At 34.6% G+C, this 20785-nt stretch overlaps 1 protein-coding gene across 5 annotated transcripts in view; it reads right to left on the bottom strand.

Moving 5' to 3' along the window:
• The window catches only part of LOC123312585 (collagen alpha-1(XVIII) chain), a 329862-nt gene that overhangs the window by 149362 nt on the left and 159715 nt on the right, over nt 1-20785 (bottom strand). For all 5 annotated transcript variants that reach the window (XM_044897094.1, XM_044897111.1, XM_044897119.1 and 2 more), the window contains exons 3-4: nt 13262-13540; nt 9321-9586 (exon numbers count right to left, since the gene is read on the bottom strand). In XM_044897094.1, coding sequence (XP_044753029.1) covers nt 9321-9586; nt 13262-13540 — 545 coding nt within the window. The remainder of the gene's footprint in view (nt 1-9320; nt 9587-13261; nt 13541-20785) is intronic.

Genomic DNA, 20785 nt, shown 5'->3' with positions numbered 1-20785 from the left:
TGAAAACCTCAAAATATCGTTCGGAAGAACTGTGGATCAAGTTTATTTACTTCAGTAAGGAAAACGCCTCAACTACTAATGTGTTCTGTGATGAAACCATTGTAAAATGATTGTAAAATGATGAAAGCAACCGAAAGGCACAAATATAATCAAAAAAATTACCTTTCCGTTGAAAGCGTTTTTTCTATTATTTACAAGGTTGGCAAACGTTCCTGAACTCGTCCATTGAGAACTGTTCATCCACGTAAATTGTTGTATGCAGGAAGCATCCCTTGCATGAACTGCCCATTTAGACGGAATTTATGACTTTTATACTTCCATTCAAGATTCTCAATTGCTACTTCTTCAATATATTCAGAAATGCGAAGGTTTCATTGATTTCATTTTGGCAATCGAGTGAGTGTCTAATTGTTGTTTGGAAAGTCAAAGTTTTATGAAACCTACTGTGAGTGTTTTGTTCATTCATCAATCAATTGGTATATTGTGTCATAAAGAGACCATATCATAAAGAAATCATAAAAAAGCATAAAGAAACTATTCTGTTTTTTTTAATTGTGGTTCTGAATATTCTGTAAATATTAATTCAAAACAACGTATTGCACAGAGATAACACCTTTTACATATAGCAGATTATACCATATACTTTTGTGTCCTAGTCAAACTCTATTCGTTGTCCATGATTTAAAATTTTTGTATATTTCTTATATTTTGCAAATAAATATAGCACATCTGACAGCGTAATTCATTGGTATCAATTGATTCCAAACAATTTTCAGATGAAAACTAACATTCTGGCACAAAACAAAACCATACTTTTATTTTGTCGCTCAGCATGTTTTCTGGTCTCAACAAAGTCGATATTACTACAGCAAAAAATTTATGACTTCATTCATTCACCTCGTTGTCCTTTACTATTATAATGTATTGAAGTAATCTATGTTCACTTAATGACTTAATTCAATTAATAATGTATGTGATTATTTCACTTTTTGCTGATTTTTACTTGAAGATCCAAGTAATTTATCGACATATACAGATTTTTGAGAAGATAATTTTTTGCATGATATGAGATCAGAAAGAGATTGCACACGTATTCAACACTCGATTCAACATAACAAAGTTTTTTTTATTCCACCCTTACTACAAAAGATTTTTAAAAAATGAATAATCACACATTGCCGGTGAAAAAGTGCCTGTAGAAAGTTTTTATCGTTTTTAGATATTTTCGAAAATGGCAAAATATCAGAATGTGGTTATATCTTCAAGACAAATGAAGATATCGTGAAAAGGTTTCCTCAAATGAATATTTCACGAAAATCGAGCCCGGGACTCTCCTCAACGTTTTTACCTATGTAGACTAGAAGTACCAGAAACAGCCAAAACCAAGCAATTTAGCATACTCTGTGCATTCATAACGCAGGGTTTTCTCTGAAACCATAGTTATTTTGTAAAACACCAACAACGGTTTTCTCAGTTTAGGTTGGCATTCAAAAAACTCAACTACACTCGACTTCTCCATATAGGATGCATAAAAAAAACTCCCGAATTATACATGAAAATTTGAAATACGAAACTACCTTTCCAAGCTTTCTCAACAAAAGAGTGAATACTTGAGATGTGCTTTTGTGGCCTACTTTTCACACACTCTGAGTAGGTTCATTTTCTTGAAATCTCGTCTCCACGTGATTGCTTATGTGTTTTGAGCAGTACGATTCTCTTCTGATCAAGTTTTGTTGCTGATTCCCTCTTTTATCTCACGCAGCTGACAACTCTGGACGCTTTTTTTAGGCTTTCTTTCAGGGGCCTGAACACATACATTTGTATCACGAGCCGGCAGTGCAAAAATTATTCCGTTCAAAGAGAGCTATATCACGACTGCCCCCAAACCACTAAGCGTTTATTTTTCCGCCCTGATGGAGTATCGGTTTCATCCACCCCCGAGCAATGTGTTAACTGTGAGGAGCGATATAATCAGTACAATAGGGAGCAGAAGCACCTGGAATAACATAAAGTTGAGGTCTTTACAACATTGTTTTTGCAGCAATCCTCCGCACCTACTTTGGAATTCATGATCTCGGCAAACTAGTAGAAGGAAAAGTTTCGGGGGAAATCTTTCCAGGACGAGCTGGAAATAGGAATGGTAGACTCGAATCGCGTAATCTAAAACAAAGGGTTGGCTCTCGAGAAAAAAATATGAAACATCGGTGAGATTACGTTTTGTCTCTGTTTGCATGTGGTGAAATTTCGGACAGGAAAAAATTGTTTGCTCATGGTTAGAATACAGGGTGCTGAAAAATTCGATGCTCACCACTACTATCTTCTAAACTATACCTACAAGATAGAAATTCCGTTTATTGACAAAACGTTCTGCCATGGTAAGTCGTCCAATATGACGTCCCTCAAATCTTAAAATCTTCTTTTGTTCTAGATTTATAATGAAAAATCGGAAATATATATACAGGGTGTACCAAGAGGAAGGGTCTATTATATTCTACCTATTTGAAATATGAAAATTGGGATTATGATATTGTTCGACATTATATACTGAGCTAAAATATTTTTGAATCATGACCGCTTATAGTTATCAGTAAATGGAAATACATTAAAAAAAAAAATCTATTTTTTCATTTCTGATATTATAGAGTATTTAATTCTGAACATATTTCTTGTTCGAATAGTTGCATTCGTTCAATTCGTTTTTTCAAAATATCCAGAAAAAGCTGAAAAAAGGAGATATGCGTATTCAGCATTATGTTCGTCACCTATTCCTATTCTAAATATCTGAAGCACAAACCGTTGTCATATTTTTCAAGTCGAAGAATGTGGGAATATTGTACATATTGTGAGTTTTGAAAAAATCGTCACAGATTTGTCTATTACTTTCGTTTTTGAAAAGAGAACGCTATTTTAAAAAATAGCGTTCTCTCATAAATGATTGCGTTGGATTCTGAGCAGAAAAGTAATGAAAGTTTTTTAACATGTTAATGCTCCTAAAATGAATAATTCCGGAATAATTTAGGATTTCCTCAATTTATGTCGTATGTAGAGTCAAATGAACAAAACCCGCTTCATATCAATAATGTCTGATCATAGAAGATAAATTATCCCAATAATTTACAAGTGACAGATCTAATAATTTTATCTGAAATTTTTTTTTATTCACGCAAATTTTATATTTTGCCTTTTTTTCCAAAAATGAATTCAGAAAAGAGTCACTTTTGGATTATTGGGAAACTTCATCTTCTATGACCATAAATTTTATTGATATAAAACAGATTTTATGAATTGTACTCTACGTAAGAAATAAGTTCAGATAATCCTAAATAACTCAGGAATTATTCATTTTAAGAGCACTCACATTTTAGAACATTATCATTATTTTTCTTCGCAGACTCCAACACAATCGTAAAAAATTAGGGTTCTTATTTGAAAAACGAAAGTTATGGCCAAATCTTGATCCCAATTTTTGACACAACATTTGGAACACCCCGTGGCAAGTTTTTCAAAATCCAGGAGACGTACAATATTCCCACATTCTTCTACTCAAAAATGTGAAAACGGTTCGTGCTTAAGATATTCAGAATAGGAATAACGAACATAATAGTGAATACGCAAATCTCCATTTTTTTAATTTTTTTTCAATATTTTGAAAACCGTTTGGGCGAATGGATTTGAACAGCAACATACTCAGAGTTGAATACTTTATCATATCATACCAAATATCCAGATTTCGAATAGGTCCAACAATCCAGGAACGTCTAATAGGCCCTCAAACTTGGGAACACCCTGAATGATATTCGAAAATTGTTTGTATCTTTATTTTACGAACGATTTCAATTAAATTTTGAAATCCTCCAATGTTATTGTCCTTCAATGAAATTATACTTTTTTTATTGAAAACGGCCTCCTACCTTTCAAGATACGACTTTCAACTTCTTTTTTCCCATGGCAGCCAATAATCAATAATTTGGACGAATTTTATTGGTGAGATTTTGAAGTTTTATTCTATTTTTTATATTCGTGTCCTAAGCCTGTCAGTTGGTATCGAAATGAGCAATTTCATAAAGGCCCGGTACTTTCACGTGCGAATAAATTTTATTCAACGAATAATGACGTACCGACATTCGATCTATGACAAATAAACTCTTCTAATTAAGTTTCAATGACAGATTTATTCGATGAATAACACTATCTGAAAGTGAAAAGACTGCATTTTTACTAATCTTACGAATAAGACTTAATAAATGCGAATAAATTTATTTATTCGCACGTGAAAGTACCGGGCCAAAATCGTGTAAGTTACTAAAAAATAATGAGAAAAATTCGGCAATCCTAAGTGTAGGGACGATGGGTTAATTGCGGACGCGGGGTAAAAACGGACACAGGGATATCTACTAGATCCTTCTCCATGCGCTCAAATATCATGACCAGGTTATCTAGTTTCAAACATCTTTAGTGCGATGAAAACAGTTACTACCGGTGATCGTTCTTAGTTTTCAAGATAAGTCATTTCGAAAAATTGTGTAACTTGTGATTTGGAGGAGTTTTTATTTTGCTTGTGGTGTATATCGAAAGACTTATGTCGAATAGTAAATAATTTCCATCGATTGTTTTGTTTCAATAGAGGTAATGTTCAAATAACATTCAACAAAATATTTTACTAGTCTCAAATTTTTGTTATATTATTTCTGAAATGCCATTTGGGGTAATTGCGAACAAGGCAATCATACCAGATATGGTGAATAGAAAACAATAATAATTATTGTTGGTTTACAGATGTCTCGAAAATAGAAAGACGTACAAAAATGATTTTGTAACAGAAAAAAATGGACGTATTCTGCCTTTTCTGTTAACTACTATTTCTTAGACTAAGAATGTTTGTAAAATGCGGTAATTGGGTACACGAGAACTGTTCAGGTGGAACATCGTCCGAAAAAGGTTTTATCTGTGATTTCTGCAATTAATATTTACCTCAATTGAGTAAATGCGTGAGTACCCTAGGCTGTTTGCAACTAACCCAACACACGTCCGCTTTTACCCCAAATGATTCGGGTAAATACGGACAGAAAGGGTTTCGTAATTCTTGACAAAAACAAATCCCGTGAAATCGTAAATGATGATTCCATAGTTGATTAACCAAAGACTAATAAATTAATAAAATCAGACTGATAAGTTGTCATCTACAAGTGTTATACTTCATTTTCCTTAAACGTCCGCAATTTCCCCATCGTCCCCTACATTTTCAATAAAACGTATAGATATAAATATCGAACGAGCCAATATCCTAAACAAAACCACATGGTCGAATCAGGAGATAAAATTTTTCTCACTGTTTTGCGATAATTCAGCTAACTAATGGTTTATGGTCGTATTAGAATCTATTTCAGTAATCATTTTAATTTTTTTTTAACTTTGTCATTTTGAAAGTTTTTTATAGGTGATTTTCGGTGAAACGCTTCATTTTGACCAGTTCTACCTTCTGTTGAAAAAAAAGCCTCACCTTCAAATACACCCTGTATATTTCAGTTTCTTTACCTACTAATTATTATCGATGACAACGGTTGTATTCCAAATGAAGTGGGAAGTTCAGCAGTTCCATTTCTCCCACTTTTCATAGCCACCCAAACAAGGGTGTTCGAATCAGGTAGCAGGTGACGAAAGAAGTAGATAAGCACTTAAAACTAACATGCAACATTTTAACACTAGACAATTTTCCGAGCATAGGGTGAAGTACATTCCTCGAAAATCCATCAGACACATTACACCACGATGAGAACGTGTAACGTGCATTTCGCATTGTACAAAATCTCGCTGCCCATATAAAGAGGAGAATATGGAACACAGAAAGCGAACGCGAAAATAAATAATCATTTCGCTCTCTCAGGAAGCGATATTTCATGTAATCGTTGCATATTGTACCATGGGAAAAATTTCCAGCAGGATGTGAAAATGCTACATAATTTATTTTGCTTATCCTTTGCCCCCTTTGTTTCGGTTACATTTCTGCTAGGGTGCCGCGTAGGTTGTATTCCATAATTATTAATTTTTTTAATGTGGTAGGCTTAATGAGCGTATCGTTTCTACCCTCGATTAGTGAAGCAAGAGAATATCACCCCTATGGCCCAATTATGAGGATTTCGGTAATCTTGAATAAATTAAATGAGGCAATTTTTTAACTGATTTGACAGGCGGGACTTGGTCAGGTTGAATGTATCTGACAGGAATTAGTCGAGGAATGTTTATCACCGCAGTGGAGCTAAATCAAGTGATCCATGTTTATTTTATACTTATTAACATTGAAATAAGAAAACCCAGTAACAATTAGATGAATGAAGTGATCGACGTTGAATATATTCCTACCTATATATTTATTGACATGACAAAAACAGTATTTCGATCATTTTCGTTGATACTTTTCCAAGTTTCATTGTGTATTCTGAATGACCATTAGTTTCAAGTTTAAATGCTTGTATCTAACTTAGTGTCCGGGTAATCCTAGTTTCTTTCTCTAGTAGAAATGAAAAAAAATTGCTGCATTTCAATAAATTTAGTTTTACTCATATGAAGTAACCGCCGACTTTTTTCACTAACACTATTTTCTGGAGTTCGGGGTAGATTTCAAAGACTTCCTCAGGAGAATTTTTTCGGTTTCCACAAACCGTGGATGCTTTTCAAAAAAAGAATGCAGTCGAGCTGTATTTTTCGCAAAAATTGTGACATTTTTGATGAATGGAAAAGAGTTCTAGAATTCCTGATCGTTTATGGTGAAAGTTCTGCAAAAATAAATAATAAACTGATGTTTTTTTGAGAATATCAATTCTTTACTCTGGAAAATATTTTGGAAGAAAAGAAAAAGGGATATTACAAATCTGTTCGAATTTCTGAGTAAGTATAGTGCTATGGTTTTATAGAACAGGCCACTAGAGTTGAAAGAACAAAACTTCGTTTCAACAGCTATAATAAAGTCAAAAATTCGAAAAACCAGCGTTTAGAAGGCGTTCCTTCATTTATTATTCAGAAGGTGGTTGAAGATTAATCCCAGCGGAGCTTTTCGTAGAACTCGGCAAGCTCTACGAAAAATCAAAAGAGTTTAATCGAAAATCGAAACTTTTCATTATTTCAACTATAATTTTGTGGGTTTTTCGAATTTCTGGTCTTATAACAGCTGATAATTAACAAATTGAAAATTTTTATTTCTTCCATGAAACTCCCTCGACATATTTTGAAGAAAACTTCGAATGCCGCTAATAAGAACTCTTATAAGATTAGATATCGATTGAAATTTATTTTGGGAGGATTTTGCATCTCTTCATAAACTTTTTAGGGTTTTCACTCCCAATCTCTGAAACAAAATCGATTAAAAATGAAATCGATTTTGTTTCAGAGATTGGGAGTGAAAACCCTAAAAAGTTTATGAAGAGATCTTATAAGATTAGTTCTTACATTCTACATGTTGTTTTTTCGAATTTCTGATCTTATTATAGCTGATAAATTGAAAAGTTTTGGTTTTTTCATGTCATTTTCCCGACATATTTTGTCGAGTATTTTGTAGAACTTTCCGAAGTGCTAGTCTACAGCCCTTCCTTATAGAACTCATTTAGCGTTACTCAGAACTCCTAACAGGACTGAAATATCTCTCATGATGTTCAAGAGTCAAAAATTAATGTTTTAAAAAACAAATTTATTTTGCAGAACTCTTTCCAAAAACGATCAAAAACTTTAGAACTCTCTTAAAATCTACGATTTGCTGGAACTATTCAAAATTTGTATCAGAAACTCCAGAAATAAAAAAATTGTATTTTTCAAAAAAGTCGGCGCCAACCTCACATGAGTTTAAGTTCTTTTCTTGGTAAAGGACGGCATAGATTTTGAAGAACTCATAGAATATATATAAGGTTTGGGATAATAGGACTGGATATACAGAATCAAACTATCCCTGTGATATAAGAAAATGCAAAAAACTTTACGAATTTTTTTAAAAGCCTTGTCTTTTCAAGGAGCTTGAATTTCAAAAAAAGGTAATTTAAAGGAATCAAATACCGAAATAAACACAAATATATATAAACAGAAAACTCCCCTTGTATCAATTCGTAAATTCAATAAATTGCTCTTAGTCGATGGCTACTGCAGAGTTTTCGGTAAAACACTACATTCATAGAAACAGTGCATTGATTGTTTTAATGTTCAGGATTTGTAAGGCTTTATCTCCTTGGAAGGATTTCGTTCAAATTTTACTATGGGATTGGTATACAGGGTGAGTCTTTGACTGGTACAAATATTTTAACAGCATATTCTTGAGGTCAAAAAAAACAATTTTTGCCTTCACCAGTTTTTCGAATCGGCTCGGTTCAAAAGATACAGGTTGTTGATAATCTATAAGAAAATGTTATTTTTAGTTTTATGTCACAAACGGTTTTATCGAATGAAATGAATTTCGGAATATAGTTTTTCATTTACTGGATGAATCTTTTTCGAACCCACATCTTCCAGTTTTCGCATTAGGACCATTACTATAAAAATACCAAAAATTCAAAGAACCAAACTCTTGAAACAAAGTTGGACGCTATCTTATGAATATTTGAACGTTTTGTAAAATAAAATTATTCTGCATATTTTCTCATATAATGCGCCGTTTTCTAGTAATTTGATCTTCGAAAATTAAAAAGTACAGATTCTTTTTTCGATCATCAAATTACACGAAAACGGCGCATTATATGAGAAAATATGAGGAATACTTTTATTTCGAAATTTGAAATATTGGGCACTTTGGCTGAATACAACTCTGTTCAAAAGATCCACAGATGTGTAGTGTCACAGATTCAGCAACTTATCAAAACTTAAAATGGCTATGGGCTAGTTTCCCTATATCTTTTATCAGGACCGAATCGTAAAAAATGGTATAGGAAAAGAGTGTTTCTTTCGACCTCAAGAATCTACTGTTGAAAAATTTGTATGGTGGGTTACAAATAACAAATAAATAAATAATAACAATTACCAAAGAGGTAATAGGATAAACAGGGAAACATGGATTACCCACAAACAAGAAATGGCTTCAATTAACTGGAAGTCATTCAACATACTCAATAAAATCAAAAGGTGAAACTTGAACTTGAATATTCATCAAATAAAAAACCCACCCACTCGTGTGCTTCCCTTACAAACATCGTAAGTAATCGTATTCAAGTAAACAACCCTTTGAATACAAAAAATCCACCTTTGATTCAACAGGGATCACCCGGCACTCCACTCGATGCAAATTGCTACCGGACCCGTCTAATGAAAATATTATGACGGCTTTTAAGCACACGCAGGGCACTCACCTCGAAGGGCTCCCTGAGATTCGGTCCTGCCTGGGCGATGTAGAGGGTCGACGCGGAGTCGAATTGCAGCCCTGCAGGCTCCCTTTTGACGCTGACGGATTGTACTTCGTTGCAATTGAAGAAGAGGGTCACATTATCCGTGGACACCCGGAATGCAAATCTGGCCCATTTGCCGTGGAATCTGGGCAGGCTGAAGTTGGCGATGGCCTGCGAGCTGATAGACGAGGCGTTCGAATAGAAGAGCGATATTACGGTGTTCGTGAATCCTGCGAAGGAGAAAAAACGAGATGAGTTGGGTCACAATGGGGGTAGGAATTGCGTTGTTATTCCTTAGTCGGATGTGGATTATTGTATGCTTTTCAGTCCTTTGTCTGGCATCTAAATCTCTTCAAGTGGGAATTGGGGATTCACATTCAAATTGTAATAGAATTGAAACATGAATATCTGAATATAGTGGTAGATACTTGATGAATGATATATTATTCAAAGAGTCGAGTGTGGTAAATCACCCTAAGGATTAAGAGCCATATAATATGCAAGTAAAATACGATTGGGAAATAGTTATTTGTGCAACCAGTTGGAAAAAGCATTATTTAACGTAATGAGCGTATTTCTGCGCAACGAGCGAAGCGACTCACGAAAAATAGCGTTTCCCAACGTGTTTCACACAATATTTTTTCTAATTTTAAATAGGACGTGGCTGTGAATTTAAAGTACCAAAATGTCGCAGATTCTCTTTAGCGTCTAGTGCCCGAAATATTTAATTTTTCACACCGTTACTATAGAATCAAGTATCTATTCATCAGTTACGAAATATTTCACTTTGCGTACCGGTAGATTCGGGTGACTTGGGACAGTCCTGTAACTTGGGACAATTACCCCCCCTGAAGATTTCTTTGTTTCTTAACATTTATGATTGAACGGACAAACTTATAAGATTGTGTAGCGTCTTTTCGATTAGTTTAACAATTAATTCCTGTTGAGTTTGCCTTGACCAGAGCGATTGAATTGACAGGAAAAATTAACGAATTCGGGAGAGTAAAAGTGCGCTTTTTATGGCCCTTATACTTTCTAGTGTCCTGTACATGTGTTTCACTTTGTGCATGTGTAATTTCTTTTCTGGATATTTGGGATATTAGATATGTCATGAAACAAGGGTGTTTACAAATCAAACGGCATCACGGATCTCATTAATTTATTTTGTTGTTTCGTAGGGTGACTTGGGACAATGCCGAATAGATACAAGCGGAGCATTGTCAGCAGGAAAAATGACGATTTTTCGCAGGATATTATGATTCACGTTATTTCCACAAAGAAATAACCAAAAAATAGAAATAAAGGTTGCTCTGTTTTGTTTGGTTTTTTACATTTGAGTTGCAAATTATTCACTTTCGCTGTAATAGGGGTTTATCATTTAAATTCCTTAGAGAATTTCAACTATGTGATCACAAATTCTAATTTTTCAAAAATATATACACCGTCCCAAGTCACCTATTTCATTTGAGAGTTGAGAAATCAATAGATTTTAACTTGTGTCCCAAGCCTCCCAAATGGGCGACTTGTTTTTTTCAAATTTATATCCTAATTCTGAAGCATGGTATATATCCTAATCAATAGTCTGAGTCACTAAGCATAGTTGAACCTCTTTTTCAGATAAAAAGAAGTCACCGTTCTGGAAATATTACAAGTTGAACAATCGTCCCACCCAAGTCATCCGAATCTACGGTAACTGGTTGCGAAAAGTAAATAATTCAAAACGTCAGTTATTTTTGAAAAGTGTCACTTTATTTGTCAAAATTAGAAAAATTTGGTTCCAAAATATGTCATCCAATTTTCATTTATGTCACAATAATGGCTAAAGCAACTTATGACATTTCAAGACTGCTATACAGGGTGGACATTTGACGCGTACAAATATTTCAATAGTATATTCTTGAGATCAAAAGAAACCCTTTTTTCCTTTACCAATAAAAACAGAATTTGCATTTCGAAAAACGAAAGTTCGCCTAATGATTCGCAGTGAAAAAATATTTTGACCTCGTCAGTGGTTTCTACGTAAAAATGAGCATTTGGATGGTTCAAGTTTCAGATCAGTAACTTCAAATACAAACAAGTTCAAAAGCGAAGAATCGTAGGAGGATACGATTTTCACCATTCTTTGATTCTTTGAAAAATAGCTCGGAAATGTGTCATCGGTTTTCCTCTAGCTGCTGTGGTTCTCGAGATGCCTTAAGTGGACAACGAATTTTGCCCACCCTGTACATACTAAAGAATGTCAGATTAAGATACTTTATATGCCCTACGTGTCTCTGATAGTAAATTCATGTTAATCGGACAGTTTGCGTAGTGGGGCTGGACGTACGAAAGAGTTGAAAATGGTAAAAAAAAATTTTCGAGCGTGTCATAATTTTAAAGAAAATTTTAATTAGACCCAAAGGTAGCTACTTTTCAAGACACTGACAAGAGGTCACACCGGTCCTTTGAAAATTCAAAAAAATCGTTACTTATACATACTCGAGCGTGTCAGATTTTCATACACATGATTAATCTCGGCGTTGCATACGGGTTGCCTCATTATTCTGATACTAATCAGGGGGGGTTTTCTAAATCTGACAGTTTGATGATAATACGGCATTGTTCTTAAATATCTCCCTTCCTGTACCTCCAATCGTTTCTGTATTCATTATGAATGTCGTAGATAATGAAATTCTATAGAACTTTTTCTGAAGCAATTTTGTCTACTCTAACTGTTTTCGAGATGGAGGGCGATAAGGGCGAGGAGCTTAGCCATACATGCGAAAGGCCAAGGTCAATGTAGAAACCCACTCTAATGTACATTCATCGCCATATATCTCACAAACGTTCAAACGTAGAAAAAATTGCTTCGGACAAAACTTATAGAAAATGTTATTCTTTACAACTTTTATAATGAATGCGAAAACAATTTGAAGCCCAGGAGAGGAGATAATGAAAAAAACTCATTCTTGTGACCTTTATATGGTCAATTTTTATTGTTTCGGCTTGCTGAAACTGTGAGATCATATTTTTTCCGTTATTCTTGAATCATAAGCTTCAAAATAAGAAAAAAAGCCACCACGCTCGAAAATGTACACGTGACTTTTTTTTTGCAAGTTTGGCGCCCTCCCACACATTTTTGTCATGCTTAAATTGTTACAACATGTAATTAACCACATATATCTCAATTTGACAAGCTCGAGTATGTACAGTGATCGTTTTTTTTTACTATTCGGCAGGCTGTCCTAGACAATTCCCCCTATATACAGGTCTAATTTTTGGCAAAGATCCTCTACAGGGTCCAAGGTATCTCACCTCATATTAATCTGACACGCTCGAGTATATTCCGAAATTTCCTCTTGTGCTCCCCAACTATAGTCTGCAACCAAATAAATATTATAGAGTTAGATTGACCTAACTCTTTAGTCTTCAACAACAAGCAACTATATTCGATCGTCTCCTCTCTCTTCTCCGCTCTCTCGCTACACTGGTTTCATTCGTAACATTCAAAACATGCTGTTTACATTTCAGTTCAATTTAATTTTTTTGCGATTCTGAAATTTCATTCTTGCTTATGATATGTAAGAGAAATAGGACTTTAAAACGTCGTTTCGAAAGGTATGCATTTAAAAAATCCGAAAATTGACTTCACAGTCTTTTGTGGTTAGAAATTGTTCAAGTACCAATGATACTTTGGTAGTTTTTCTTCGTAGCTATACCAACGAATTTTTCGTTTTGATATAACCATCGCTTATGTTATATTTCGAAATAAACAGCTTCAGTGACAGGCCAGATATGATGTTTTTCAGGGAGAAAGCTGTCGCTCTGGCGAAACGTCGAATTTCACTTCCATCCCTCATACTCGCTACCCCCCCACACATTATTATTCACACTCTACCCAATTTCTTTCACATATTTCAACTCACCCTCAGGGGATATTTTCACACCAAGCTGCACCACCGTATCGTAGGGATTCATAACGGCGAAAAGGAATCCTCCTCTTCTGGATTTCAGTTTCGCGCTGATCCATATGGCGAACTCGGACGGCATCCTTTCCGGAAGTATCTGTCGGAAGGCAACCTTGACATCACTCCCGGTCCTGAAGCCGAAGGCTGGAAATCCATCATGGCCGTCATCGTCAATGTACTGGTTCTTTTGGTCGGGGAAGGGGATCTTGACGGCCTGGAGAAGGTCATATTCTGTAACTGAAGATGAAAGCTTATTAAACACACGAAAAGTGAGTTCCTTGAATATTCAGCTGGCTATACCACAAGATATTTCATACTCTATGAAATTAAAACGACTGATCAAAAAAACAAGAGTAGAATACTGTAATTTATCCACTATTGGCGAATCCAAAAATCTAGACGCCCTCTGCCGACTGAATTACGAAACTTCTTTGTCAGTACTGCAAAGTCAAAACAAGTTTTGTTCCTTATGTTTTTTGTTTTTTCTTATCTCACGTTGTCCAACAAAGTATTATAATTATTATTTGGAGAAGTTATATTGGGATTATTGTCTGGGTTTCTGAATAGAAATATTTTTTCCGAAAAAGTATTGGAAAAGGTATTTATACCAGTGCTTTTAACTGGCAGCAGTTTGGTTAAACGATTTTTCTTTGCGAGAGTTTTCTGCTGAATTCAATTGACGATTCAGAAATACAATTACATAATTTTCATACTTCCAAATGAATGCTTTTTCTCATCTGTAGAACTTGTTCCATGAGCTGAATCATATTTATGTCTCTTGAGATTTCAGTATGAGGAATAACTATATCCGAGCCTATATCATAACATGGAATTGAAATACTTCAAAAAGAAACTTCACAAACTCAGTATATGCTACCTCAACATTATTAGCTAGGTTTAATTCAAGAAAGAATCTGTGAAATAATAGGATTTTGTCTCTAGGTACAGTGGATCACCAATATTATGTCTCGATTTTATTCCACAATTCATTCCTTTCAGATGAAGTATTTCAAAAGAATGTTGATCTTTCTTTACGAAACTAAATCAATCAATTCACTTCCTATAATTCCGATAAATATCTTGATTTACTAGAAAAACTCTGTTAGGCCGCACAAATCCCGAAAAGAGTACTGACAAACGTCAAAGTTTGTTTTCATTTCGCAGCGCCTTCAACGGTAATTGGATTCGCGAATAGTGAAATAGTTATTCAATCAATTAGGTTATTGATGACAGCGATTAATGTTTGAGATATTTTAACGTTCGAGATCATTAATCGCTCAATTAATAAACGAGTTGATTACAAGATTTTAAGCCGATTACATTTTGAATGGACGAGTTCAGGAACGTTTGCCAACCTAACCTAAATTATAGGAAGAAGTCTTTCAATGGAAACGTATTTTTTTAAATTATATTTGTGCCTTTCGTTTGCTTTCATCATTTCACAATCCTTGTAATGTCCTCGGCTCTCAAATCCAAGAGATATAAAAGAAAATTTAAATTGAATTTTTTAAGGTGAGTTTTGGCATTATTCAGGCTTTCTTTTTTCGTGTTTCGTGCATTATATTTATGGTTTCATCCATATAGACTACTAATATATTTATTATTAGACTATGGTTTCATCACAGAAAACTTAGAAGTTGAGGCTTTCTGTGATGAAACCATAGTCTGATAATAAATTAATTAGTAGTCTATGGATGGAACCATAAATATAATGCACAAAACACGAAAAAACTGAATAATGTCAAAACTAAACTTGAAAATTCAATATAGATTTCTTTTTATATCACTTGGATTTGAGAGCCGGGGAGATTCCAAAGATTGTGAAATGATGAAAGCAACCGAAAGGCACAAATGTAATTAAGAAAAAAATGTTTCCATTGAAAGAGTTTTTTTTATTATTTACAAGGTTGGCAAACGTTCCTGAACTCGTCCATTGAAAGATGCTTTGGTGTTGGAGGCGTCGATTTCCTATTGGCATTAGGCTTGACAGTGAATGTGAAAAGATGTGAAGCCATTGTAGTTTCAACTGCAATTCTTCAAAACTTAGCAAATAAATCAGCTACCAGATGTTGATGAAGTTGTGTGACAAGAGATTCTAATATTTGTACTTTCGGTGCACATCTCTTCCTGTTTTTTCCGTCACCATTTTTCTAATCATAATTTATCGCCGTCACTCATATAAACTATCTCAACGCAAAAAGGATTTTCAGATTTTAATTTAAATTTGTTGGAAAGTGGTCATAGAAATAGCGATGTTAATGGTTTTCGTTCTGCCAAACTTGTTAAAATCCATATTTCAAAATCAGTATGGCCAACACAGAACACCAATGTGGCCCATAACAACAAACAAATATATGAATCGACTAGTTAACTAACAGTTTCGAAATCCATGGTTATTTTCTATGTGAAAAACGCATAATCCATCTCAAACCATAGTTACAGTTAACCCTTGGTTAGATAATCAATGAGTTAAACCACGAATGAACAACCGGAACCAAATCAACTAGGTGATGACAGCGATTAATGATCTAGAAGTTAATGTTCGAGATCATTAATCGCCCAATTAATAAACAAGTTGATTACAAGATTTTTCCGTCGACCTCTTTTCGAATTGACAACGAATTCTTGATTGCAAAAATTTTCTATCGATATTTGGTCAAATTTGACACTTTATAAATTTTCTATGTTCTTATCGGAATGTTGATATTTATGCGGCCACTGAGTCATAAAGACAGAAATAATAATGATGAACGTTGCTTTCAAAACTACAAAACAGTTTTTCAGATAGTGTGTCATTTTTTCAAAGAATAGAGGTAATAACCGTTAGTTCATCGTGTTAGTTTGTGTAGTGAAAAGTTTGGACTTTTTATGAAAAGGTGATGGAACTAAAGACGAGCTCTTTCCATTTCATCAATTATCGTCAATCTATGGATAATACCCAACCTCGATGGAAAAATTTCGAAAATAATGAACGCTGCGACCTATGTCCATAAAATAATGGAAAGATCCCTCAACTGTGAATTCGTATTTTAAAACAGTGGGAAAAGAATTAAACGAAAAAAATATCGTACCATTACGTGCTCGCTCGTGGACCATGTGGAAATGCACGAAAAACGATGGAGATAATTCAGTACAGGCCCGTCATTATTTTCACATGGTTCGTTGGTCTGGCAAAATAAATAGGTAGTGTTGCTTTAACCTGATTGTCTTTTCGACGAAGAGTTCTGGAAAATAATTCATCCTTCCTGAAAAACCGGCCTCGTTTCCACGATATTCCGTTTCGCAACGTTTTGTTTTCGAAAGATGAAAATTGGGTTTATCATAAAGGTAAAGACTACCAGTTGCTGGAGCATGAAGGGAATTAAATGAGAGGACTGTTGATTTTGTGTTATATCATAGCGAAGTTATTCCTCTTTCCTTATCAGGAAACTTTGTGGTGGACCGAATGGAAAATTTTCATAATTATTACGGATTTGAGATTTTATATTATAATTCATTGGAGCAGGTTTCAAAGATAAATTAAAAACGGGAACAGAATTTGTGGATTTATGTGCAGCATATGATATAATATCTAAGGATGGTTTGATTTTCAAACTTTATGCACATCTGAAGTGAAAATATGTTTCGATTACTAAAAAACATGCTGTCATGTAGATGTTTTCATGTTTTTGTTGATGATCATAGTAGTTATTTCAAAACTTTGAATAACAGTTTTCTACAAGAGTCAGTTTTAGTACCTCCTCTCTTGAAGAGATCATAATCTATCAATAGATTTAGAAATTCTGAGGAATTACTTTTTCGAGTGGCGTTTGCGTCCTAACCCAAATAAAATCGAGGTCCCGTATTTTCATTAGAATAATAAACAAATTACTTCAGATGCAGAACATCCGCAGATAATTATCAACGACTGTTACGATCTAAATCGAACTAACAAACCACCATCGCTCGAAGTATTACCAGAAATTTGAAATTTCACTTCGTCGACAAAGAGTAGATGCTGACCATGGTTTCGGTGTTATTTGACCTCGTCAGAGCAACAAAACTCATTCGTCAACGAAATGCTATGAATTGCCGGCTCCTTTTATTCCATGTCAGTAGCGGGTATGATGTATAAATATCACTAGTTGGCACTTCCTGGGGTCCTGATGCAACTCCTCTTCGAACGGCACCCCTAGCTTTGCTTTTTTCGGCTGCGGAATATTGTTACCCCGTTTGGGTTAATAGTGCTCATGTCCACAGCTATATCTTTCTATGAGAATTATTACTGGACCTATTAGATCTCCACCTATACAATGGTTACCAGTTCTTTCAAACATTGTACCGGCCAATATTCGTAGACAGAGTGCAGTTTTATATTCTTGGAATAAATTTCACTCCTTTCCCGACTCATTTCCAATTTTTTCCTATATTCCACAAAATATGATTCCCAAAATAAAGTCGCGTAAACCTTTATGGTCCAATTCTTTTCTTAATTCGAATATAAGCGACAAGGAAATTTGGCAGTCTGAACGGAATACGTTCACTATTTTCAACCAAGAATTAGTTGGTGTTCCCTCGAAAAGAGTTCCTGGTTTTAATCTTCCCTGGAAAATATCGTGTTGAGAGCCCTAGTTGTGAATGCGGGGAACCAGAAGAAACCATAAATCATCTGGTTATCTAATCATTTTCCCCTTTACAAATTTTTGGATGGTTTTAGGGCTATTCATGGAGTTTCCATCTTTTTTGAATTAGGTAGTGAGTTTTAGCTTAATCTGACATATAAAACTCAATTTAATTGTCTCACATTTTAATGCTTTTGTTTTTTGTTGTTTTTTTTATTAAAAAAATTTTTTCTGGTAGCTTGGAGAAGACTCCCTGGATTTCCTTTTTCTTCGAGGAAATAATCAATTTTTGCAGTGCGAGATGCCCTTCAATATGAAATATTTCAAATATTGAATTGATGTGGTCAGTACTTGATGAAAATCCATAATTTAGCTTCAAGCAGCTTATACAATTTTCACAAAATCAGTTCCAAACCACGACACGTGTTTCGCTATCACAATAGCATTTCCAGGTGGGTGAAGGTAAATTACCTTCATCCTTCATCCACCATATTTTACACATCTTCAATGTGACAATCATTACCTTCTGATATCTGTGTTCTAAATTCGTTTTATCATTTATCAACATTTCTTTATCTGTTAGTGTCCGAAGTAACACCTCATTCTTAATCGGGTTTGATAATTTCCATGGAGTCAACAAAGAACACTTACACTTGACTTCAAACAATTCCATCACAAATTCGTTTCCAAGTACTCTTTACTCCATTCACTTTTATTTTAGCACTCGGTTGGCCATGGACATTTGACACATTCCAGTCTGTATTGGCTTGAGAAAACATTTTTTGCGTTTTAAATCAGCGCTATATTGTCCGTTCTACGTAAAAGTTTCAGTAATTACGTATTTTATCACAATGTAGAAATATATAGAAATAATTGAAGTTTATATGTATACGAACTGATTGAAGGCATACCAAATCTAGTTATTTGTATGGAAAATACAAGTGAATAATAAGTTAAATATATTTTTCTATAGAAGAAAATTGAACAATTGACACATAATATGCATTAGCATTTGAGGAGAGTTAATGTTGGTTATCTTCTTTGGCTGAAGGTTGAAGACGATACATCAGTTGTAGATTTCAAAATAATCAACCCCAAGATGAAAGCATGTGATGCAGTGGTTGGGAATGGTTATCCCTCGAAGGAATTGGGGGATAATTACAAGAATGTTAAATTCTTCAACAAAAATCAATGAAAGTCAAAATAATTAGGAGGAAAAGTTTCAAGGTAAGAGGAACTATACCTTCACACAAAAATTTCACAGGAATTAAAATTAACAGGACAACTGGCTCGTATTTATGGCTGTTTATTTTTAAAACTTTGATATATTAATAATCATTATATATATATTGATCCCCCAAGACATTTACTTTACACTTCAAATGAAATATATAAAATGAATTTTTTGGAACTTATTCTACTCAAATGCCACCACTTTTTTGGGTCCCTCAATAGAAGGAAATGCTTTGTCATCTTTTTCAATCTCATCTTTCTGATTGTGGGAACATTCAGCTAAAATATAAGTCGTTAAGATTGAAATGAACCATTATATAAATTCACTTACATTGAATATGTTCGCTACAATCTGATATATTGTAGTTTTAGAATATCAGGGTTTCCTACTATTTGAATCAGCAGACCTGAACTCTAAATAGCACTTGAAACCCTCTTTTCTGTCTTCTCTGTTTTTCAATCACTTTCATCATTTTTGTTATATTAATTGATATTAGTTTAGGCAACGTGTTTGCCGTTGTGAGTATGCTTGCAAATCTAGAAATTACATCCAAGAAAATAAGGCTGGAAAAATAGCCCTACGTCGATGTAAAAACAAGCCGATAACTTCACTACGCTAGAATGCAGTAAAGGGTTATTCTCGCATCATCATTAAGACATCTTTCACCGCTGAGTGTGTTGCGAATGTTTGAGCCTGCGGGATGAGTTTTGCGGAATGAACTCCCAACAATGTAATCACCTTAGCAATTACGACAAAATTTCATGATCCGAATCACGTTGCGTATATACAGAGGAACTTAGTTTGAACATGAGCTGACACGGCAAGTTTCCGTGAATTTGGCGGGGTTCGTTAGAGGCTTCCCCACGGAGCACAGACTTTACATATAGACGTAGAGCATCAGCCTGTGTGCAAATATGAGAATCACAGCATATCAGCATGCATATATGTAAGCCACAAGAAATAAACTTGGGACAATAAAACCAAGAACGCATGAACCTGTTCAGCGAACATGACGTGGATATCCCGCGTCTATAAACGGTTTAGGGGCTTCCACCAACTGGAATGTCACACGCTTTCAGGAACAACATACCGAAAAGAAATACTGCGCTATCTTTATCTTTGCCCATTTAGCGAGTGAACGTAGGAGATTATTTGGAGGATGAGAAATTCGCTGTAGGAATTTAGGACGCAAAAACTTTAATAGTTGCTAGAAAGAGCGTCATTCTCGAAATGCTCTCACTTGAAACCATGTCTTTTAGATCGAGTGTTTTTCAACATGATGCGGCAACAAGTTGTAGACTTCAGAATAGGATATGACTGCGAAGGAGAGTTAAAAACGCCGATTCATTGCCGCAACTTAACTGTAATCAAATATACCAGCCCGAGTAATCCTCCACGGAGTGTTTCACCAAAGAGTTGATACTCTTTGGTTTCACTGAAGGAACAAGCAGAATGTGTTGAAAAAGAGACTGTGACTCATAAATGGCAATTGATGTCATTTACGTGTAAACTACCTTCAGGGTAACATCTTTCACGATCCTCAACTTATACAATACACTGGCCAAACTTCTTGGCGCATCACGGAATTTGTCCGTTTTTTCTTATTTTCTTATTTTTGTCTGTTAGGCATCCTTCGTTGACGCTCTG

Source organism: Coccinella septempunctata, chromosome 1 (genome assembly GCF_907165205.1).
Source record: "Coccinella septempunctata chromosome 1, icCocSept1.1, whole genome shotgun sequence".
In the NCBI taxonomy this organism is placed as follows: domain Eukaryota; kingdom Metazoa; phylum Arthropoda; class Insecta; order Coleoptera; family Coccinellidae; genus Coccinella; species Coccinella septempunctata.
Note: the sequence above shows the minus strand (reverse complement) of the source record. Positions and strands in the feature narration are given on the sequence as shown.